At 41.1% G+C, this 25378-nt stretch overlaps 1 protein-coding gene across 8 annotated transcripts in view; it reads right to left on the bottom strand.

Annotated features, from left to right (window-relative positions):
* The window catches only part of LOC132820506 (Krueppel-like factor 8), a 176358-nt gene extending 153564 nt beyond the window's left edge, over positions 1 to 22794 (bottom strand). For 2 of the 8 annotated variants that reach the window (XM_060832716.1, XM_060832720.1), the window contains exons 1-2: positions 22648 to 22793; positions 215 to 298 (exon numbers count right to left, since the gene is read on the bottom strand). Coding sequence is in view for 3 of the 8 variants with exons in the window: in XM_060832714.1 (XP_060688697.1) it covers positions 22648 to 22668 (21 nt within the window). In the remaining 5 variants the exon portion in view is untranslated. Of the gene's footprint in view, positions 1 to 214; positions 299 to 9045; positions 9136 to 22647 lie in introns of those variants that run through there. The other 6 variants (XM_060832713.1, XM_060832715.1, XM_060832717.1 and 3 more) reach the window with 5 other exon arrangements.
* Between the last annotated feature and the right edge of the window lie 2584 nt (positions 22795 to 25378).

The raw sequence follows: 25378 nt of genomic DNA, 5'->3' as shown, positions 1-25378 counted from the left end.
TGATCTTTAGCACAAGTCTGATTTCTGCAGCAGTCATTTTAATATTGATCATTGTACAGGAAAATAAAATTGATAATTATCACATATACTAAACTAATCTGTAAACCTTTGACATCTAAAACTGTCTGCAGCTATTCTGTGTATTGTGTTTTGAAAATGGACACCAATTTGCCTGTTGTAATCTCAAGGTACCTCATCAATATCCCTTGCCTACCTGGCAACTCCCATGTGAAGAATGGCCACTTGGATATAATATCAGTCGTCAATGCTGGAACCATTTCCCAGAATGTGCCACGGCCTTTAGAAAGACACAATTAAAGTTATATGTAAACTGTCACAACAACATTTCCCCTCCCCTTAACCTTTCTGCTGCCTTGAAGGTGTAACTTCATGCTGGTGTACAATTTCACAGGCTTCATCTTCCAGTGTGCTTAGATTCAAAGACCAATTTTAGCACCCTGGGCAAGGTCAGCCAACGCAGCATAAAGACAGATTGAATGTGCAACCTTCTGTTATATCTGGCTTGTTTATCTAAGCAAGATAATTGGTGGAAATCCACAATGTTCTGAGCAAGAGCATTTCAAATAGTTGCCGGACAGCCTGAATGTCAATATGATCTAATTTACTTCATTGTGAGTAGAATTTCTCTCTAAGACCTGCACAGAAATTGCATTTTTCATGCTTTTATCCTTTTATATAGTAGGTTTGAACATTTTCTGGAAAACACAACTCATTAAGACAGGGTATATAGAGAGAGCATTAAAAGGAAGGCTCTTCATTGGTAGAGCCAGTTACCCAGCATAAATTGCACACAATTAACCAAATGTGACATTGGGCAGGCATGTTTAATAAATTACAGGTGAAATGCAAATGATAAGGTTTATCGGAGATTGTGGGATTTCAAACACAAAAGCAATATGGACAAGAAACAGTGGACACTAAAAGTTCTTCAAATGTGATACCTGGAAAAATGCTGTGCAAAATAAGAAAAACGGTCCATTGTGAAGAAGAAACTTCATATGCTCAATATGAATTGATCCAAAACCCCACGCAAATTACAAACTGGAGGGTCACAATTATTGAGGAAGCATACTAAAAAAGGTAATCTAGGACAGTGGATCTCGAAATGGTTTCTAGCGAGACTTTTGGAGGTCCATGAAACAATGGCTGTTTATTAAACAGGGCTTGTATTATTTGTTGGGAACATTGCTTGTTGTGAACCAAGAGGAGACACCACACGTTCACAAAAGAATGGGCGAGTTATCTTGTACGGAAAGAAACAAACCATCTCTTTAAGGGCCAGTTTGCTTTCCGCACCAACCCCCCCCAAAAGGAACACAAGTGTTGCCAGTTGAACATCATTTATTGCCCTTGCCTATTTGTCCTCGAGAAAGGTGATGGCAAACTGTTTTCTTGAACCTACTGCAGTTTATGTTCGTCGGGGAGACATACAATAGCATTAGGGAGGGAATTCCAGGGTTTTGCCCTGGTGACACTAAAGGGATGGTGATACAGTTCCAAGTCAGGATGGTGAGTGGCTTGGAGGGAAACCTGCAGGTGGTGATGTTCCCAGATATTTGGTGCCATCATCCTTCCAATTCAGAGGGTGGAGTCTAAGGTGGTTTGGTGAATTTCTCTACAGCCGAACACTGCTGCTCCTGAATGTTGGTGGTGGAGGGAGTGGTTATTGAAGGTGGTGGACTGGTGCCAATCAAGCAGGCTGCTTTGTCCGGGATGGTACCAAGCTTCTTGAGTATTGTTGGAGCTGCACTCATGCAGGCAAGTGGGGAATATTCCACCATACCCCCGACTGGTGCCTTGTGGACCACAGGAAAGCTTTGGAGAGTCAGGAGGGGTGTTACTTACGACAGGATTTCTAGTCTCTGACCTGCTCTTGTAGCCATTGTATTTACACAGTTAGTCACTTTCTGTTTCTGGTCAATGGTAACACCAAAGATATTGGGGTTTCAGGGATGGTGTTGCCATTAAATGCCAAGGAATGACAAATCATCTCCTGTTGAAGATAGTCACTGCCTACAAGTTGCATGAGTATTACTTTTGATTTCTCAGCCCAAGCCTGAATATTGACCAGGCCATACTGCACTTGAACACCAACTGCTTCAGTATCTGAGGGGTCACAAATGGTGCTAAATACTGTGCAATCACCAGCGAACATCCCAACTTCCAACCTTAGCACGGAGGAAAGGTGATTTAGGATGCAGCTGAAGACAGTTGGGCCTCGGACAGTGCACAGAGGAAACTCTGCAGAGATGTCTGAGAATGGAGATCCTTTAACAGGCCACCAATAAGCACAAGCATTTCTTTTTGTACAACATACAACTCCAAGCAGCAGACAGTTTCCACCTGATTGCCATTGACTCAGGTTTTGCGCGGGTTCCTCGCTGCCACCCTCGATCAAGTGCAGCAGGCAGGTTGGCATGGATAAGGTCAAATGTGTTCTTTCCTTTTGCTGGTTCCCTCACCACCAGCCACAGACCCAGTGAAGCAATTACATCCTTTAAGATTCAATCAGTTTAATTAGTAGAACTGTTACCGAGTCAGTCTTGGTGGTCAATATTGAAATCCACCATTCTCTCGTCTCCCCACCACCAACCACCTACCCCCCCACCCCTCCACAGAGGATATTCAGTACCCTATAATTGGTATTGCTTTCTCCAAGTGGTATTTAATATGGAACACTGATTCAGCAGCAGAGAGAAGACAGTACATTATAATCAACAGGAGGTTTCCTGCCTGTGTTGAACCTGATGCTCTGAAATTTCATGGGGTCCAGAATCAATTGAGGATTCGCAGGGCAACTCTTTCTGGCTGGACCACTATATCTGCTGGGCCTGTCCTGCCAATGGGATAGGATATACCCTATGGATGATGATGGTGGTGTCTGGGAAACCTGTCTGATTTCACAAGTATGAGCACATCGTAGCTAGTCAGAGAACTCTCCAAATTTTGGCGCTAGCCCCTGAAATGTTAATAAGGAAATCTTTGCAGGATCAACAGGGCTGTATTTGCCATTGACATTTCTAATGCCTAGGTTGATGTCCAGTGGTCTTAATTACTTCTTGTAACACTTTGACACAATTGCTGCAACTGAGTGGCTTCTTAGGCCATTTCAGACAACAGGTAAGAGTTGATCACATTGCTGTCAGCAGACTTCCTTCCCTTACGGGCAGTGGTGAATCAAATGGGTTTTCCTGGCAATTGGCAGTGGTTTCATGATATTCATTAATTCCAGATTTTTACTGAGCTCAATTTCCATCATCTACCATGATGGGATTCAAACTTGGTGCTAGATTAAATAATATAGTGACATTACCACTATGCCAATGCCTTCCCCTTCTTACAAACATCATTAAGAGACTCTTTAGATGCAGAACTTTCATACAATACTGCACAATATTTATAACTGAGGGATATATGTAATTCATAATCAATTATAAAAAAGTAGGATAGTCTCCTTCAAACAAAAATGTTCGATCAACTTAGACAGATGCAACTGAGAAATCATCTACATTTTAATAAACAGCTGACAATGACAATGAACTGAACACAAACAAAATGCAGCCTGATGGTTTCAGGTGAGTTATGCATAAGGTTATTCAACTGCTCACTTAATGAATATTGCTCTTCTTGCAGAGAAGAGAGGCTTTTAACAGCGAGTGTCAAGTACTGTCCTTAAGGTTCCTACTTCTCATGAATTATTGAATATTTTATGGCTCATTATACAGCAAGGCTGTGAACTACTTTTCAATCTCCTCTCTCTGAGACCCATTTTCACCCAGGAATAGTATCATTGAGTTAGACAGCACAGGAACAAATACTTCAATCCAATTCATCAATGCTGACCAGATTCCTAAACTGATCTAATCCCACTTGCCAGCATTTGGCCCATACAGTCTAAGCCCTTCTTATTCAAGTATCCATCGGATACCTTATAAATGCTGTAATTGTACCCATCTCAAACACTTCCCTGGCAACTCATTCTATACATGCACCATCTTCTGTATGAAAAGTTGCCTGTTAGGTCCCTTTTAAATCTTTTCCCGCTCACCTTAAACCTATGCCCTCCAGATTTGGACTTCCTGACCTGGGAAAAAGACCTTTGTTATTTACTCTATCCATGTCCCTCATGATTTTATAAACCCTACAAAAGGTCACCTCTCAGCCTCCAACACTGCAAGGAAAACTGCCCCAGCCTATTCAGTCTCTCCCTATAGCTTAAAACCTCCAAACCCAGCAACATTATTGTAAACTTTTCCTAAACCCTTTCAAGGTAAACAATATTATTCCTATAGCAGGGAGACCAGAATTGCACACAGTATTCTAGAAGTGACTTCACTGATATCTTGTATAGCCACATGATGTCCCAACTCCTAAGCTCAATGCACTGACCAAAGAAGGCAAGCATACCAAACGTCTTCTTCACTATCCTGTCTACCTGTGACTCCACTTTCAAGGAACTATGCACTTGCACCCTGAGGTCTCGCTATTTGGTAACATTCCCCAGGGCTCTTCCATTAATTGTACATGTCCTGCCCTCGTTTGCCTAACCAAAATGCAACACCTCACATTATCTAAATTAAACTCCATCTGCCATTCCTTGGCCTATTGGCCCATCCAATGAAGGTCCTGTTGTACTATGAGGTAACCTTCTTCATTAGCCACCAGCAATCTTGGTATCATCTGCAAACCTACTAACCATAGCTCCTACATTCACATCAAAATCTTTTATATAACATGACAAAGAGCAACAGGCATTGCACTGACCCTTATGGCACACTGCTGGTCAAAGGCCACTGTCTAAAAAACAACCCTCCATCACCCTCTGTCTCCTACATTCAAGCCAACTTTCTATCCAACTAGCCAGCTCCCCTTAGATTACAGATCCATTTGTGATCTAACCTTGCTAACTAGTCTACTAGGCGGAACTTTGTTGAATGCTTTGCTGACATCCATATGGACAACAGCTACCATTCTGCCTTCATCCATATTCTTTGTCACTTCTTCAAAAAAAAACTCAACCAACTCCACACAAAGCCACGTTACCTAACTCCAATCAATCCTTGCCTTTCCAAATGCAAGGTTGTGACTGATTCTCAAGTTACAGAAACTATGGACAGTCTTTGTGAATGATGAAGGTTCAAACAGATGCTTTGATGATAGTCACATACTATTCATGAATTTGCAATCTTTTCCTGCTGAATTTGATTCCATGTGAAAATGATGATAGAGTTGCAGACAACAGCAACATGTACCAAGTGCCTGGTAGAGTGTCGTGTCCACCATGAGAGCATCTCCACACAGCAAACAAAAGGAGACAAATGGAATAAGGGAGATTATTCCAAACTGCTATTTTTTATGTAGATGGCCTCAAGGAGTTCCCTTTTGTCCTGTTAAAATAAAAACCTGACTGAGGTGGCATGAAAAAAAACACTTGACAACAGTACTTTCATTGCATGTTGGAGCAGTACAAACATTTTATTTACAAACTTGAATGAAACCTAAAGGAATGCTCTGAAAAGTAATTCCAACTCATAGAAGCTCTGCTTTCATTTAGTCATGCATTCGATTGGAGTTTGAGCACACCATAGGAGCTGCTGAGATTTGTAACATTGATATTCCTCTTGCATGCAAAAACAAACAATTTTACACAGTTGTAACACTTCAAGCTGCAGATTTTGAAATAAAAAAGAGATAATAAGCTTGATGAAATATCTTTTTCCTGACTATATCTGCTTCACAGACACAAAGGCAATCCAGCACATCATGATACTCAAACCGGACCCAGCCACTACTAGTAAACAACACTAAAAATGTTGCGTAATTTTGGCCTCAATTATTTACAATAGTCATTAATGACTTGGAACACTGGCTTAACAAGACAAAATGTCCATATTTGCTGACAACACAAAATTGGGCAGCACTGCAGACAGTGTTGGAGACAGCATAAAATTACAAAAGGATATTGATAGATTAGGTGAAATGGGCAAAGCTGTGACAGACAGATACATAGGCAAGTATGAGGTAATTTATTTTGACCAAAAATGGATAAATCAGGGTTTTTTTTGGTAAGAAACAACAAAGTTAAATAAGTGAATGTCGGACAAGATTTGGGGGGCTCACGTGCATACCTCTTTAAAATGCCATAAACGGACGCAGTAAATAATTAAAGTGTCTCATGGAATGCGTGTCTTCATATCTAAAAGGCTGGAGCATAAGGATACAGACATTATGCTGCACTTACACAAAGCCTTAGTTAGATCCCACTTAGAGTATAGTGAGCAGATCTACACATTACACCCCAAGAAGAAATTTCTGGCCCTGGCGGGAGTTCAATGTAGTTCATAAGGATGAGGGTTGGAATATAAAAGTATCGTTGTGCTACTGAGACTTTATAAAGCTCTGGTTAGGCCCGATTTGGAGGACTGTGTCCAATCTTGGTCCCCACACCTCAGGAAGGACATACTGGCACTGGAGTATGTCCAGCGGAGCTTCACACGGATGATTCCTGGAATGATTTACATACGAGGAACGGCCGAGGATCCTTGGGTTGTAGTCATTGGAGTTTAGAAGATTAAGGGGAGATTTAATAGAAACTTACAAGATAATACATGGCTTGGAAAGGGTGGACACTAGGAAATTGTTTCCGTTAGGCGATGAGACTAGGACCCGTGGACACAGCCTTAGAATTAGAGGGGGTCAATTCAGAACAGAAATGCGGAGATATTTCTTCAGCCAGAGAGTGGTGGGCCTGTGGAATTCAATGCCGCAGAGTGCAGTGGAGGCCGGGACGCTAAATGTCTTCAAGGCAGAGATTGATAAATTCTTGATGTCAAAAGGAATTAAGGGCTACGGGGAGAATGCTGTTAAGTGGAATTGAAATGCCCATCAGCCATGATTGAATAGCGGAGTGGACTCGATGGGCCGAATGGCCTTACTTCCACTCCTATGTCTTATGATCTTATGATACCTGGATTTGAGGAGATTACTTTATGAGGAGAGATTGGACAAATAAGGCCTTTATTCTACAGAATTTAGAACATTAAGGGACGATCTAATCGAAGTTGTCAGGATATTAATAGGGAAAAACAGGGTAGAGAACGATAAATGATTTTCACTGTTTCCGAAGATTCTGCAACCTGGGACATAGTCTAAAAAGTTGGGTCAGTCCATTCAGGACAGTTGTTAGAAAGCACTTCTACACACAACGAGTAGTGAGGCTTGGAACACTATCAAACGGCAGTCTATGTTAACTCCATTGGTAAGTTTAAGGTGTTCTCTCATGGAATCTGAGGTAGTTCCCAAGGGTCAATGCTCAGCTGAAATAAAATGGATGAGGCTGTTGGAACATCTGATTCACCTAGTCCAACTGCTTAAATGTCAGAATATTAAACAAAGTTTCCTATCTCAGGAACAGACAAGACAGGCAAGTGCAGTTTTACAGTTTATCCCTATATTCCCCTGACCTCCTCCTTGGACGTCAGGTAAGTTCTACCCCACTGGTGAATGTAATCCACAACTCCAATGCCACTGATAGCACAACTCCATCCTTTGCCTCCCTGTTGGATCTCTAAACTGAATCCAATTTTCTACAACCATTCCCACACAAGTGTTTGCTTGACACTATGGTTTTGGATTCAAACGCTATCCCAGGCACTGACACACGAAATCTGGACTCACAGGAAGCGCTGCATTCTCAGAGATACCCAATCTTTGATAAAACATTACCCCATCACAATCTTTACCACAAAACCAACTCACAACTGGCATTTATTCAAAGAACAGAGTGATTGTACTGCTCAGCATGTATCAACCACCCACTACAACTAAAGATAAATTAAGTAGTCTTCCCATTGTTTGCTAGGCCATTGTCTGCTCCAACTTGGGCCAGAAGGTCTGGATTCATGTCCCGGCTACTTTGGAGGTGTGTCATAACATGTTTAAACAAGTTGATTAAAGTAAAAATACAGTAGTCAAACTAATTCACCTGATACAAAATGTTTTAAATTATCTTGAAAACAGAGGGGGTCTTTCTTTCACTCGGTGTATTTAGCTCTCTAAATATGATGAAAGGCAATTCACCCCAGGATTATTTGAATGCTTTTTTCCATCCACTTCCATTTGCAGAGAACTCAAAAGGGGAGACTAACTGCAGACCCATTTTAGGGAATTGTAGGCAACAAGTACCTCACTTCCTCTTTCAAAAAATAACCCAGCTGCTGGAATAAATCTGTACATTTATCTTTAATGTCCACTAGTTATGGGCAGCGTCAGATTCCTATCCAGAAAAGCAACATTTTGCATTTGATCTCCTTTCTGTCAAATTTATATATTACCAATTATAATGCTGGTGTGCAAGGGCTGTTAATGCCAGCCAAAACATGCAGCTAGAAATTGTGCAGCGTTTAATATATCATTGCTGCAATCCCAAAATATGCTCCATAAATTCCTTAATCATACATAGAGCTATGAGAGTAGAATGACAAGAAACTAAGCACAGTTCTAAAATGTCAGAGACCGGAGGTGGCCCAGTAGATACTTAACAGGGTCCAACATTATGCTTCAGTGTAGTGGGGGAGGAGAAAAGCTCTGACTCTCCTGTATAGTTAGTTTGCTCACAAAAACGAGAGTAAACCAATTCACTCAACAAGCACAGCAACAGTACTTATGGCCAAAAAAAAACATTGACAGACGGAGACAACAGCATGAAAAGAAACAACACATTTAAGATCAAAAAATATTTGCTAAGCTTGTGACTGGAAAATAGGAAGAGAGAATATGGAGAGAGATAAAGTTAAACTTGGAAGTAATTTTGTTACTGGGACACATTAGAAGCACGCTATTAGAGCTTAGTGAAGGCTGCATCATTTCCTGGAGTTGCCTTGCTTTACAGGCCTAGCACAAACGTTACTCCTGCTCATTCTCAGCATCTTAAAAGTTTCTTTCCCCCCATGTGTCTTCATTTGATGTAAAGAAAAGTATTAAAACACAAGGCTATTCACAAACAAGCGTGGAGCATCAACTGACCTGATTTTCTACAGGGTCTTGCAATGTATTTTTTAAGAGAGGAAACTTCTTACATTGCTGATTCTCTGCCTAACCTATTCTTCCGCCCACTGCACTTGTCAACCTTCGTCAGCAGTCACATGACACACTTTATTGCACTGCTGGTCAGTGGGTGGGACTTATCTGTCCAGGCTAGAGTCCAGTACATACGCCCTCTGCTCCAAACTACACCAGATACCCAGAATCAGCAATGGTTTAAAAGAGGGGACTTGTGATTTACTGCAAATTTGGCACAAAAACATCCCGACCAAATAAACCAAAGCTCAAGTTAGAATTTTCCTACCAAGATTTAAGCCACTTTTACACATTTATTTGTCCCAATATAAAACCAGTTTTTGCTAAACAGCTCAAAATCCCCTATATATGCACTGCAATTAGACAAATACTAGGTCACTGTTCCTGGGAAAAGGGAAGTTAAATCCCATTACAGCTTAAAATGTGCAGTGATATGAAATTTTGGAGATGACCCCTTTGTGCGTGCACACACACAGCATATACTCAAGGTTACAGCATCAGGTTTTAAATGCAATCGTCTTTACTGTATTTTATCTTTCACAATCAGCCTTTTTGTTTACTCAATCTTAATGCTCTGTTCCACCAAAATAAAAATAATCCTTCCTCGGATTTTTTCAGTATTATCATTGGAAAAAGACTTACACAACTCCTTTTCTAATTTTCTCTCCTTTTCTCACACAAGGTATCAGCAACGTGACAAACCAATAGAGAGGTGTCTACCTCAGCTTAATGGTCATTTGTTATGCCCCCCTGACAACTTTTGTCAGCATACTAATTACTATTGGGAGATGATCCATTCGTGCCCGATTCTGTCCTCGCACAACCTCATTTTCCAGTCAGAGTCATCAAAAACTGATCAAGCAGCCCTACATAAACTAGTTTGATTCTGAAGTGAACAGGGTGATGTGTTCATTTAATGGATAGTAATTTATTGGAATTCATACTTAGTAGATTAGATTAGATTACTTACAGTGTGGAAACAGGCCCTTCGGCCCAACAAGTCCAAACAGCAACCCACCCAGACCATTCACCTAACACTACAGGCAATTTAGCATAGCCAATTCACCTAACCTGCACTTTTTTTGACTGTGGGAGGAAACCCACACAGACATGGGGAGAATGTGCAAACTCCACACAGACAGTTCTCCGAGACGGGAGTTGAACCCAGGTCTCTGGCACTGTGAGGCAGCAGTACTAACCACTGTGCCACTGGAATTTGCAGCAACAATTGAGAGTATGCGAATCCAAATAGTCTGTAAATCAGAAAAGGGACTTCCACAGACAGTTGGTTAGACCAGGGTCCACTTAAATAGGGCATCGAGACATCAAGTGTGCTCACAAGATGGCATTGTGTGGTCCCAATTTGGAGACAGCAATGGGTCACTTGAAGGTTCAACTGAGTTATAGTAAAAGTATTCCTGCACTAAGAGGCTCCCACTCTCTTAGCTGCCTAACCCCACTCTTGTATTTTTCACAGGTGGTGGTGGTGGGGGAGGGGTGCAATTTTCAAGCCTCAAGATGAGGTTACAGCGAGAAAATGGCTGGGAAGCACTTAACAAGAACAAAGTGACAATTTATTTTCTCTCCACATCCAGCCCAAACACAACAAACTATGCTGGCTGAATGTGCCATCCATTAGCAATAATCATGAGAATAAAGGAGAATATCTTGTAAACAGCATAAATCTTATCATCACTCATTATCCAGGCTAGAGAATCAGGAACTCCAGATGATTTTGCTTATTCCTTAGATCAAGAGCCACCAATGCAGAAGTAATACCAAGATCACTGACCTCAGCTGAGATCAACCAGTGCATTGCTCATCACTAACTGAGTAGCAAACTTGGAAACATGTTGATTATCCATAGGTATGCTCTGAAAGATTTAGCGGAACACAAAATGCAGCTCACTTGTTGTGCACTACAGCAATTTCAGTCACTTAACTCAGGGGTGCACTACCACAAAACATTTTATTAATGTTAATGCAGATGCTCAATCTAAGATATTGCACATACCACAGTGTCGTTTATCTGCACAAAGCACAGAAGGTCAGAAAAAAACCTATAATCTATAGATTTAAAATCCAATTTTAGAATAAACATCTAATGTAGAATATCCACTACCAATATAATTGGGGTATTATGACCCCAAATACATTCACATATCAATTTTGCCAATGTAAAGTTGACAATATAACTGGTGTAACAAACTGTAAAGAGATTTAGATGCAAAGAATAAATGCACCCCAGCAGTATCTAGACTTAACAAATGTCTTTATCAGCAACATACTAACAGCTGTTATCTGCTACACTGAATCAAGAAGCATAAATTTATAGAGACCTCTATTCCAATTATACACTTTTATCATTGGGATCACAATTAAGTGAATCAAGAATGATTCTTCAAATAAGCCCAAGTGTTAAAAGTAGGAACAATTCCGTCAAAGCCCAAAGACTGTAGGAAAAACGGCGTATTTCACCTTTTGTTACAAGTTTCAGCCAGATGTATTCCTATTGCAAGATAGTGCAGTTGGATTGGCAGATGGGACAGGTCCACTACCTGTGAGAGAAAACTACCTGTTCTCATCAGTACAATAATTCCCATGTCAGTTTTCTACCAAAATAGTTTATTTTCTCCACAACACAAGCACAAATATAATTAATGTTTGTCTGTCATACAGCTATTCAGATGGAACAAAGATATCTCTAAAATACAAAAATGCCATAACTGTTACGCTTCATTATTAGATATAGTAGTGTTCAAACAAAAGGCAACACAAAACAAGTTGTCTATTTAAACAAATTCAACATAGTTTTCAACAGTCATCAAGGTGAGGTGTTACCTCTTTTCTCTCCAATGATGCTGTCTGAGCTCCTGTACATTTCCAGAATTTCCTCTTTTATTTTAACATTTATTTGAATTTTAAAGTGAGGAGTGCTTACTTATATTAAGTAAAAATGTCTTAATTATTTAAATATTTCAAACCCAGGCTACAAAGTGTGTGATATCTATTACATTCATGTGAAACTACCTGATTATTTAAAATGGGTTTGCCTTTAAAACTTTGGGGAACAATGGTTTTGGAAACTCTCAAATCACAATAACAAGAAAGTGAGTACAGCTCTCATGTAAAACAATGCATTACTCCACTAAAGCAATAACTAAAATCTGCACAAAGATTTTAATGTGAGAAAGTCACCAAAACCATTTTTCAATCTGAAATCACTTCTTAAAATAAAGCATTTGGAGTGCTTGTTAACTACATTTGTCAGTTAAGTTACAATATTTCATTCTCCATGCAAGAAAAGATTTGTTACATCCCCAGGTTACTGGTATGAAGCAACTACATACTTGCTGTGGTTGTTACGGTTTTTTAAAACTCATTTCACCGCCTTTCAGTGTTTCACCTTGTTTTTTCAGATAACAATTAGGAACATACAGCTCTTACATACAGCAATGAGGCTCATGAATTGTTCCTGCATCTATTTGCATAGAGTCTTTAATTCAGTAAACTATCCCAAAACAGTTTGTAGTGAAGGTCTAAGATGATAGCTTTAGATTATCCAACAGTTAACTGAAATAACTTCTCGTATTTCAGTACTGGACATCTAAGAGGTAGCCTGACAACTTTGTGGCAAAATGCGTCAAGAGAAGCAGCGAGATGAAGATGGGTATCATTAGCCAATACAGGTTTTCAAATAATGTCACTGAGGAACTGCAAGTAGATGAGAACAAAGAGGATACCAAGGATAGGTCCTTGGAGAATACCAGACTGCAGTTAAGACAAGAGAGGCCTTTGATGGTGATTCTCTCATTGCAACAAGAAAGAACAGAGTGGAATTACCGCTAATGGAGTCAGGTGTTACTAGGGGACATAGCTTTAAATTAAGGGGTGGTAGGTATAGGACAGATGTTAGGGGTAGATTCTTCACACAGCGGGTTGTGAGTTCATGGAATGCCCTGCCCGTATCAGTGGTGAACTCTCCTTCTTTATGGTCATTTAAGCGGGCATTGGATAGGCATTTGGAAGTTATTGGGCTAGTATAGGTTAGGTAGGATTCGGTCGGCGCAACATCGAGGGCCGAAGGGCCTGTACTGCGCTGTATCCTTCTATGTTCTATGTTCTATGTTCTAAGTGTAGTCCCAACTGGGAACATATTAGGAGAGAGTGTGGTCTAACTGTGTGAAAGGCAGCAGATAGGTTGAGATGGATGAGCAAAGATAGTCACAATCACACAGGATGTTCTTTGTGACTAAACTATTGTCTAAAAGTCTGGATATATGGTCAACATATGTGAGGAATAAAGTTGCATGCAAATTTCAGAAAGATGCAAGAATTATGAAATCGTGGCAAGCAGGGACTTCAATTAAGGTGATTTGGATAGGGGTAGTAACAGCATAGAGGAGTAGGTGGGGAAGGAATTCCTGAAATATGTACACTCAAACTTTTTTGATTACTGTACAGTCTACTTCAAAAAGTAATCATTGCTAGATCAAGATCTGATGAATGAAATGGCGCCATGTTTTCATGAGGCAGCACTTTGGAAACATCGATCATAATAACAGTAGGTTTAGAATAGTTATGTAAACAACAATGTGCAATCAAGTGCAGACATTCTTAACTGAAGGAGAGCTAGTTTTAGTCATTTGAAAAGGGATCTGGAACTGCTGAATTGGAATCAGAAATTAGGAGGCAAAACAGTAACTGACCAATGGGAGCCATTCAAAAAGAAATTTAGCTACACAATAGACTTATTCCCGTGAAGAAAGGAAGGGCATCTAAATTAGCTTTCTGGGTGATTGGTCTTTATCCCTGCTTAAAGATATCAAGTAAAATTAAGTAGAAAAAGGAGACATATGATCACAGCAAAGACAACTGTGGAAAAGGATATGGAAGATATAGACTGCCGGGAAATAGATGGTGACATCTTGCAAAATGTCCAGATTACAGAGGAGGAAGTGCTGGATGTCTTAAAACGGCTAAAAGTGGATAAATCTCCAGGACCTGATCAGGTGTACCCGAGAACTCTGTGGGAAGCTAGAGAAAAGTGATTGCTGGACCTCTTGCTGAGATATTTGTATCATCGATAGTCACAGGTGAGGTGCCGGAAGACTGGAGGTTGGCAAACGTGGTGCCACTGTTTAAGAAGGGCGGTAAAGACAAGCCAGGGAACTATAGACTGGTGAGCCTGACCTCGGTGGTGAGCAAGTTGTTGGAAGGAATCCGGAGGGACAGGATGTACATGTATTTGGAAAGGCAAGGACTGATTCAGGATAGTCAACATGGCTTTTTCCGTGGGAAAACATGTCTCACAAACTTGATTGAGTTTTTGAAGAAGTAACAAAGAAGATTGATGAGGGCAGAGCAGTAGATCTGATCTACATGGACTTCAGTAAGGCGTTCAACAAGGTTCCCCATGAGAGACTAATTAGCAAGGTTAGATCTCATGGAATACAGGGAGAACTAGCCATTTGGATACAGAACTGGCTCAAAGGTAGAAGACAGAGGGTAGTGGTGGAGGGTTGTTTTTCAGACTGGAGGCCTGTGACCAGTGGAATGCCACAAGGATCAGTGCTGGGCCCTCTACTTTTTGTCATTTACATAAATGATTTGGATGTGAGCATAAGAGGTACAGTTAGTAAGTTTGTAGATGACACCAAAATTGGAGGTGTAGTGGACAGCGAAGAGGGTTACCTCAGATTACAACAGGATCTGGACCAGATGGGCCAGTGAGCTGAGAAGTAGCAGATGGAGTTTAATTCAGATAAATATGAGGTGCCGTATTTTGGGAAAGCAAATCTTAGCAGAACTTATACGCTTAATGGTAAGGTCCTGGGAGTGTTGCTGAACAGAGACCTTGGAATGCTGGTTCATAGCTCCTTGAAAGTGGAGTCGCAGGTAGATAGGATAGTGAAGAAGGCATTTGGTACGCTTTCCTTTATTGGTCAGAGTATTGAGTATAGGAGTTGGGAGGTCATGTTTCGGCTGTACAGGACATTGGTCAGGCCACTGTTGGAACATTGCATGCAATTCTGGTCTCCTTCCTATCAGAAAGATGTTGTGAAACTTGAAAGGGTTCAGACAAGATTTATAAGGATGTTGCCAGAGTTGGAGGATCTGAGCTACAGGGAGAGGCTGAACAGGCTGCTATTTTCCCTGGAGCATCGGAGGCTGAGGGGTGACCCTATTGAGGTTTACAAAATTATGAGGGGCATGGATAGGATAAATAGGCAATGTCTTTTCCCTGGGATCGGGGAGTCCAGAACTAGAGGGCATAGGTTTAGGGAGAGAGGGGAAAGATATAAAAGAGACCTAAGGAGCAACTTTTTAACGCAGAGGTTGGTACGTGTATGGAATGAGCTGCCAGGGGATGTGGTGGAGACTGGTACAATTGCAACATTTATAAAGCATCTGGATGGGTATATGAATGGGAAGGGCTTGGAGGGATATGGGCCAGGTGCTGGCAGGTGGGACTAGATTGGTTGGGATATCTGGTTGGCATGGACAGGTTGAACCGAAGGGTCTGTGTCCATGCTGTACATCTCTATGACTCTAAGACGACCAAATAGAGCATTGAAATACAGAGGAGAACTAAAAGGCAGCAACAAGAACAGCAAAGAGAAAATAACCATAAATTAGTGACTAAAATGGAATCCAAATCTTTTATAAACAGTAAAGGGCTAATTATAAAAAGGGTGGAAAGCAAAAACAGAATCTGTGGAATCAGTAGGCATAGCTGAGTTACAATATGTGAACTTTGCATTTGCCTTCATGAGAAGTGATGCTGCCAATAGAAACACCAAAGTGAGTATGTGGCAGCAATATTCAACAGGATAAAACTAAACAGGATGCACCTAAAATGATGGAAGTCTACAGTGTAAAAGTGACATGCTTTTCTAGGTTACAAAGGGAAGTAAGGATGCAAGTCACGTGAGACTATTTCCACAATTTTCTAATCCTTCTTAAACAAGGGGGCGTGATAGGACTGGGGAATATTACCACCCCGCCCTGTAGCCGACCACTTCAACTCCGCCCCCCCCCCCCCCCCCCCCCCCCCCCCAAGGACATGCAAGTCATGGGCCTTCTCCATCGCCAAATCCAAGCCACCCGACAATTGGAGGAAGTACACCTCATCTTCTGCCTTGGGACCCTTCAACCACACAGCATCGATATCAACTTCACCACATCCTAAATCTCCCCTTCCCCCACCTCATCCCAGATCCAACCCTCCATCTTGGCACTGCCTTCAATGCCTGTCCTACCTTCCCATCTATCTGCTCCACCCTCCCCTCTGACCTATCACCCCCACCTGCATCCACCTGTTACCCAGTCCCAACCGCACACCCCTATTTATCTCTCAGATCTGTTCCCCCTCCACATTACTGATAAAAGGGATTAGGCCAGAAAAATCAACTCTCCTGCTGCTCAGATTCTGCCTGGCCTGCTGTGCTTTTCCAGCGCCACATTTTTTGACTCTGACTCTCCAGCATCTGCAGTCCTCAATTAATCCTGGGGGAAATTACTGCCAAGTGTAATAAGGGGTTGTGCCTTGAGTGGGGGATATTACAGCAAGTGAAAAGAATAGTATAAACCTAGCAATTACAAAGGGGTCAGGACTTTCAGGTAGTAAACTGGGACATTATTTAGCATTTAGTAAATGTAGAAACTTGTGTTGTAGGCTCTTTCACATGGGTCTAAATGATTTGCAGCATTTGGACAAATGTTTTAGGGAGCAACACAAATAATAGATTATCCATGCAATGTATGTCAATTACACCTACTGCCCTCATTCTTGAGCTTGAAACAGGCACTGCTGTGCACAAGGACTGGAAATTGTAGCCAATGAGTCTTTCAATCTTTTGTTCCATATAACATATCCATTAGGAAGCTTCAAACATTGTTTTACAGTTCTATAGGAACAAACAAACAAGCCAATGGAAATGTAACCGGAGGAGAAAGTGAGGACTGCAGATGCTGGAGATCAGAGCTGAAAATTTGTTGCTGGAAATGTGCAGCAGGTCAGGCAGCATCCAAGAAACAGGAGAATCGACGTTTCGGGCATAAGCCCTTCTACTCAATTGAAATGTAACCCCCAACTTACAAAGCAAGATTTCCATCCTCTGAGCATAAGGAATAAACTCTCCACTGCTCAAAATGAGGACTTATTTTTTAATTGGTATCAAATGTAACTATGAATGTTGTATGCATGTTGTGCTAGTTGATCACTCCAACATTGTTTATATTTTTTTCAGCTCCTAATCCAGGCTAGTCTTTCAAGAACAGTGATCTGACACTTTCAGAGCCATTACAACATAATTGCAAATTGTTATTGTATTTAATGATTACTACAATTCCATTTCTTAACTATGCAGATTCTCTTTAAATCCTCTACATCCTTTTTTTTTAAATAATTATGATGAGCAACACTTATTTATTGCCAACTCCAAACAACCATGGGGAGTTAGTGACAAGCTGCCTTCTTGAAATACTGAACTACTGCGGATACGGCCAAGGTGCTGTTGGGAAATGAGCTCCAAGATTTTGACCTAGAAATGCAGAAGGGGTTGTGATGCATATACAAATCAGATGGTGAATGACATGGAAAATGACTTGCAGGTGATGGAGGAGATGGTCTCCATATATCTCATAAGCTTGTGTTCCTAGTCTGCAGAAGTCACAGGTTTGGAATGTGTCACAACTTGCTGCAGTGAACCTGTAGATGATATGCACTACAGGCAGTATGGTGGGTAGAGATTTCAGATGAGGAAGCAGAGGATGCTGATCAATTGGACAATTTTGTCATGGAAGATGTTGAGCTTCTTGAGGATTGTTGCACTTGTAGGGTAACAGACTTTGAATCAGAGCATTCAAAATGATGATGAGGAAGTAAAGGTTGCAGTTAAGTCATGACAGCTGGAAGACGGCATAAGCTTTATATAGTGTGAAGATAAATAGGTGTATAGATGAAGCTGCAAATAGAGTTACTACAAGATGTGCAATGGACTCTTGGCCTTACTTTGGGAGATTAAACAATGTTTGACCATTAACACAACAAAACAGAACACATCCAGGCAAGTGATTTGTGACTGTCAGATGGAGAAATAGTTTTCAGATGCATCACTCACACTGAATACCAGAACAAAGAAGCAGCACTTTGAAAGCTAGTGCTTCCAAATAAGTCTGCTGGATGAGAACCTGGTGTAGTGTAATTTTAACTGAATACTAAGCCTCTGACCTGATCTTGCAGCCAGTAACACAATATATGGTACTGGTACATCCAGTTAACACTTGGGTTAATGATGAGGGAATCCTATGATTATAATACAGATAAATATCAATGGAAAATGGAGATAATCACCATCCAGTATCTGAGGGACAAACAACATTGATGCTATACTTCAGCTCATGTCAGAACGATGCCCAGGTCTTTCTCCAGGCAGATAAAGTGGGCTTCATTAAATGATGGATTGTAAGTGGAGCTGAAAACTATTCAATCAGTGAAGACTCTCACTTTTCCCTTTGTGATAGGATCAAGATCATTGATCTAGAGGTAGATGATGCTTGTACCGAGAATACAATCCTGATGAATTCCCACTGCATGATCTTTGGACTGAGATGGTTCATTCCCAACAAACTTTATTCATGCTAGGCATGACTTCAAACATTGGGCAGATAGACCCCAATTTCCATCAACTTCAATTTTACAAAGACTTCTTGATGCCATCCTCAAGTAAGTGTTGCTGTGATGTCTAGGCAGTAAAGATTCTTGGCAAAATCCAAACCAAACACAAGCGAGCAGTTTAGGTAGGTAGAGTAGGTATTATGTGAGAGAACTTTCGATGGATCCTTTGTGATGATACAATGGCTTTAAGAGATTTGAAAGTTTGACCAAAATTGTGTCATTCACTAATCTTCTACACCACTCCCCCAACCCAACAAAACCTCACCTAAAAAAAATCTTTCAAACCCTCCTGCAAGGATATTTGTCCCACGCCAATGGAGGTGCAACTTATCCGGCATGCATGGGCCCCACCTTCTCCACAAATGGGTCCAGTGACCCAGGATTATAAAGCCATCCCTGTCCAACTGTTCAGCCATGAACTTCATTGTTCATGGCCTATTCCTATTCGGACTAGCATCGTGTGTAAGCCGAAGACTACAACCCTTTGAGCTCCTGGTTTTTAATCTGCTAACTCGCTACCAAAATTCTTGTCGCAGGATCTCATCCCTCTTTCTACCTTTTTTGTTGTTCCCTATGTGAACTATGATCACTGATTTATTGCCATCTCCTTCAGAATGCCCTTGCAGCTGTTCAATTATATCTTTGAGCTTGGTCCCAAGAAGGCAACAGCATTTTAAAGTCATGAGGCTGAGGAATGACCCTCAGGGGTATATAAACTCATGACTGGCAAGGATAAAGTAAATAAACAAAGGTCTTTTTTTCTTGGGGTGGAGGATTGTAGAACTAGAGGGCATAGGTTTAGGGTGTGAGGGGAAAAATTTAAAAGGGACCGAAGGGGCAACTTTTTCACACAGCGTATGGAATGAGCTGCCAGAGAATTGGTGGAGGTTTGTACAATTACAACATGTAAAACATATCTGGATGGGTAAATGATTATGAACAGTTTAGAGGGATATAGGCTAAGTGCAGGCAAATGGGACTAGATTAGTTTAGGATATCTGGTTGGCATAGACAATATGAACCAAAGGGTTATGACTCTATGTACTATGTTTTTTTTGAAGAGAGGTTTTAAGGCAGAGGTGCTAAGCAGTTGACAGAGCCACAAGAGTAAGTAGTTTGAGAGGTCTTGGTTTTATTTTAAAGTTGGAACAATAGAAGCAGCTTGTTTGGGTGTGGTCAAACACCCACAGAACCAGAATTTTTCATTTCAGTAGTAGTTATTGCTGGGGTCTTGAATTTGCATTTGGAAGCTGCAGTACATCTCTTTCTCAAGTGTTTCCTTTTGATGCTCTCCGGCTGGATTGGTGTTTCATACAAGATCAATCTGTTTTTCTGAACTTGCCTTTCTCAGGCATGTGTTTATGGGATGTTACCGAGAACAGATAATTAGAACAGTTACTCTATTGATTATTTTGTTATGGACTTCAATAAAGTTACAACTAAGTCAATTTTATTTTCATTCTTTCTTTTGTTGTATTTCGACTATAGTGTGTGAATAAAGTGTGCTTTCTTGAAGTCTGGTAGTTTGACAAGTCAAATTGCATCTGGAATGCAACATGTGCACTTACCCTTAAAATAAGAAAAATTTAAGAGTCCAGACCATGGGAGACTGGTTAGCAAGGTCAGATCTCATAGAATACAGGAAGAACTAGCCATTTGGATACAGAACTGGATTAAAAAGTAAAAGACAGAAGGTGGTGATGGAAGGTTGCTTTCAGACTGGAGGCCTGTGACCAGTGGAGTGCCACAAGGATCGATGCTGGGTCCACTACTTTTCATCATTTATATAAATGATTTAGATATGAACATAGGAGGTATAGTTAGTACGTTTGCAGATGACACCAAAATTGGAGGTGTAGTGGACTGTGAAGGTGGTTACTTCAGAGTACTACAGGATCTTGATCAGATGGGCCAATGGACTGAGGAGTGGCAGATGGAGTTTAATTTAGATAAATGCAAGGTGCTGCATTTTGGAAAAGCAAATCAGAGCAGGACTTATATATTTAATGGTAAGGTATTAGGGAGTGTTGCTGAACAAAGAGACCTTGGAGTGCAGGTTCATAGCTCCTTCAAAGAACAGTCGCAAGTAGATAGGATAGTGAAGGCAGTATTTGGTGTGCTTTCCTTTATTCGTCAGAGCATTGAGGAGCGGAGTTGGGAGGTCATGGTGCAGCTGTACAGACATTCGTTAAGCCACTTTTGGAATATTGCGTGCAATTCTGGTCTCCTTTCAATCAGAAAAATGTTATGAAACTTGAAAGGGTTCAGAAAAGATTTACAAGGATGTTGCCAGGGTTAGAGGATTTGAGCTATAGGGAGACGCTGTATCAGCTGGGGTTGTTTTCCCCAGGGTGTCAAGGACTGAGGGGTGCCCTTATAGAGGTTTATAAAATCATGAGGGGCATGAATAGGATAAATAGACTCCCCTGGGGTGGGGGAGTCCAGAACTAGAGGGCATAGATTTAGGGTGAGAGGGGAAAGATATAAAAGGGACCTAAGGGGCAATTTTTTCACACAGAGGGTGGTACATGTACGGAATGAGCTATCAGAGGAAGTGGTGAAGGTTAGTACAATTGCAGCATTTAAAAGGCATCTGGATGGGTATATGAATAGGAAGGGTTTGGAGGGATATGGGGCAAGTGCTGGCAAATGGGATAACATTAGGTTAGGATATCTGGTCAGCATGGACGAGTTGGACTGAAGGGTCTGTTTCCATGCTGAACATCTCTATGACTATCTTAAACATATTGAGGGGGTTTGGCCCGGGCTGAAACAGCTGCCATCACTTTGCTGATGTTCCAGGAGGCTGATAGTGATAACTGGTAGGATTCGATTGATATTGTATTAGAAAATAGCTGAACACAGCACAACACACAGGATAATTAAATTGTATGAAGGCTGCTTCTCTAATTGTGATGGTTTCTAGGCTGAGCAGTGGTGGATCATTCACTGGATCTTTTCGCTGAAGGCAGTTGCAAATGCCTCGTCTTTCACTGGGCTCTGCTATCATTGAAGATAGAGATATTCATGGAGCTTGGTGTTTACCTTAATTGTTTAACTGCCCATCATTTAATTTAAGGATGTCTACAGAGCTTTGATCCAAATGGTTTGTTGTGAGATCGCAACTAGCCTTACCTAGTTGGCACCTCATTTTCTGGTATGCCTGGTGCTGCTCTCCGGCACTCATTCTAACAAGGTTCGGCCATGAAATTATAAATTGTGGTGACAAAACTAACCGTCAACATAAAAGGAAGGATCAATTCAAGTGTAAAACTATGCCAGCTAAATTAAGATACATCAATTATACAGAAAACATTTAAATATGTGAATACTTAATTTACAGGAAAGAATTGTGCTAAAAACTTTTTTAAAAGCAACAAACTCGTTCGATCCTAACATTCATCCTGTATTTAAATACAAACTAAAGGATTATTGCATTCTAAGCACTGCAGTGATCATATGAAATGAGTGTCTGGAAATTTGTAAAAAATCATCAATTAATAGCGCCCTCGACGTTACTGAATACATTCCCACAAGCGATATAAAACACTGGTGCTGTAGCCCCGCATTTAAATGCAGCCGTAATGTTAGTTACGGGGGAGGGCTGCTCTCGGGAGGCGGGTGCTGTGCTTCAACAGCACCATGTCTGCCTGCTTCCTTTGTGAGTGCGGAGGAGACGAGGGCGGCTGAATGTAAGGCAAGCAGTCTAACCCACGTCCCACCAACCTCTGTGTGTATGTCAGCAAGAGAGGCTCACACCGAGTACCACCTTCACCCTGCCCGGGAACGGCGAAGGTTGAGCAAGGGGAAGGAATTACAAACACAAACAGGGTGGGGGGGAAAAACGGGCTGGGTCCGCCACTTACTTTCTCCACCTCCGAGTGCATGTTGCTGCCACTCCTCTCTCTCTCTCTCTCACACTGCTTCCTGGTGCTGACAGCAGCTTGTTCTCATGGCGTAGGGACTGGGTGTGTATCTTTCCCTTCTTCAAATATATATATATAAAAAAAATGTCGATCCTGCCTGTCGAAACGAACAGCCTGGCCCTAACCCCACCCTTGCGGTAACGCCCCGTCGGTTCTGTATCATGGAACACGCAGTGCGGCAACGCCTCAGCACAGGAGCTAGGGATGGAGAGAGTCCTCCAACAGATAAGGGAGGACAGGGGATTCGTTTCCCCTTCCACAACTGATTGCCAGTATTCAAGTAAGACTACGTCCTCGAGGGGAACATCACCACCACGAACAAAAACAAAATCCCCGGCTCTTATCACTTTGCTTTCGTTCGGAATCTACAGTGTAACGTGTAATCTAGTGACCAACCTAACCAGGCAGGAACCGCCTCCACCCTTCTATTTGAGCTGAAAAATAGACCAGGGCGCTGGTCCCGGGAAAATGTTATTTTCTGTAATGCAATGGGATGCATCCTGAAAAACAAACGTTGGTAGGGTCACAACAATTCAATTCCTGACACCCACGATGGACCTATTCCCTCCAGTCCTGATTTGGAGAGGCTGGTGTTGGACTGGCGTGTACAAAGTTAAAAATCACACAACACCAGGTTAGAGTCCAACAGGTTTAATTGGAAGCACTAGCTTTCGGAGCGCTGCTCCTTCACAACCACCTGATGAAAGAGCGGTGCTCCAAAAGCTAATGTTTCCAATTAAACCTGTTGGACTATAACCTGGTGCTATAATTTTTAATCCCCTAATCCTATTACCCTAGACATTTGGCTAATTTATTTTTCTTCAAATTCATCTTGTTCCCTTTAATAACAAATTCCCCTTTAAATTATACTTTCAGCTCTACTCCTACGTTCTAACAGAATCCACTTTTTCTTCTATTAGTTTATAAAGTTGAAGATTTTAATGTACTGAGAATAAGGCCCAATAATGAATCACAGACTAAAAATGAAAGAGCAGAATAGAGTGCAATGACTATGATATATTGAAGTTTACAATTATACTCCTCAAAGAAAGGAGAATGTGCGAAACAGAAACTTGCATCGGTTGAACTATTAATACATGACCCAAGGAGGCTGTTTGTACGTGATAGAGGATAAATGCATAGAAGGAAAGTGGACCATATCTAGAAATGCTTTACACCAAATGCAATTTTGTGGAGATACTGGAGTGGTGGTAATGCTACTGCGTGAATTATCTAGAGATCCAGCTATAAATTCAATTCACAAATTCGAAATTGGAAGTTAGTAAGAAATGATGGACTGTTTTCACGTCACTGAATTTGAATTTTTGAGGTGGGAAAGTGAATGAAAGAGAAACTGCATTAAATTAAAACTAGCTAAGATGTAGAAATGCCATTGTTGGACTGAGGTAGACAATGTCAGAAGTCAGATTCTGGATTAGTGGTGCTGGAAGAGCACAGCAGTTCAGGCAGCATCCAAGGAGCAGCGAAATCGATGTTTCGGGCAAAAGTCCTTCATCAGGTGACACCAGGTAGTTAGACTATATCCTGGCATCGTGTGACTTCTGGCTTTAAAGTTAGCTAAGGACCAGAAGTCAGTTGAAACTGAAACAAAAGTGGTTAACAGTGGCTCGTGAAATTGATTATAACCATGACATTGACATAATAAATCTCCTCGAAAAAAACAGTTTCTGAGAGAGAGGTAGTCGTTATCATGATGAGAAGGTTAAAAAGCAGCATTTTGAAAGTAGAGAAGATGAAACATCTATGAGTGTGGTCTACTGGAAGAGAATTAGGTTTTTAGGAGGTTGGAAGAACATTTTATGAGTAAGTCATACTTAAATATCAGCAAGAGTTTTGATTTGTACCACGTGATTAGTTCTCTGGGTAGAATTGTAAGAAATGGGCAATAAATTTGTGAAGTGAGCTGCAAATTGGTTAAGCCCCAAGATTAATCCAGTGTGTTTGCAAATGAAACAAATGAGCATGAACAGGATGTGACAGGAAACATTGCCAAGTCCATTGCTTTATGGCTTTCCATACAAATAATTTGAATTTGGCGACAAAATTCATTCATAGGATGAAGACGTTGCTCGCTACGACAGCATTTATTGCCCATCTTAAATTACCCAGAAGGCAATTAAAAGTCAACCACATTGCCATAGGTACAGAATCACATGTAGGCCAACCAGGTAAGGATGACAGTTTCCTTCCCTAAAGGACCTTAGTGAACCAGACCATTTTCCCCTGACAATTGACAATGGATTCATGGTATCATTAGACTCTTAATTCCAAACTTTTATTGAATTCAAATTTCACCATCTGCAATGTGGGGATTTGAATCTGGATCCCCAGGACAATGCCTGGGTATCTGGATTAATATTCCTGATGAAGGTTTTTTGCCTGAAACACCAATTTTCCTGCTCCTTGGATGTTGCCTGACCTGCTGTGCTTTTCCAGCACCACACTCTTGTCCCTGGATAAATAGACCAGCAATAATACTGTTAAGCCATATCTAGTAAAATTTAGAGGTGTTTCAAATAGTAAGGCGCAGGCAAACCAAACATAAGGAGCTTGTTGGTAAAGTACATGGTAATGACAATTGGAAAAATCCTGGATCATTTGGCAAAAATGCTAATAATTACACGTTAGTGTCGTTTCAATGTCATTTAAC

Source organism: Hemiscyllium ocellatum, chromosome 11 (assembly GCF_020745735.1).
Source record: "Hemiscyllium ocellatum isolate sHemOce1 chromosome 11, sHemOce1.pat.X.cur, whole genome shotgun sequence".
In the NCBI taxonomy this organism is placed as follows: Eukaryota; Metazoa; Chordata; class Chondrichthyes; order Orectolobiformes; family Hemiscylliidae; genus Hemiscyllium; species Hemiscyllium ocellatum.
This window is presented reverse-complemented; position numbering and strand designations above follow the sequence as displayed.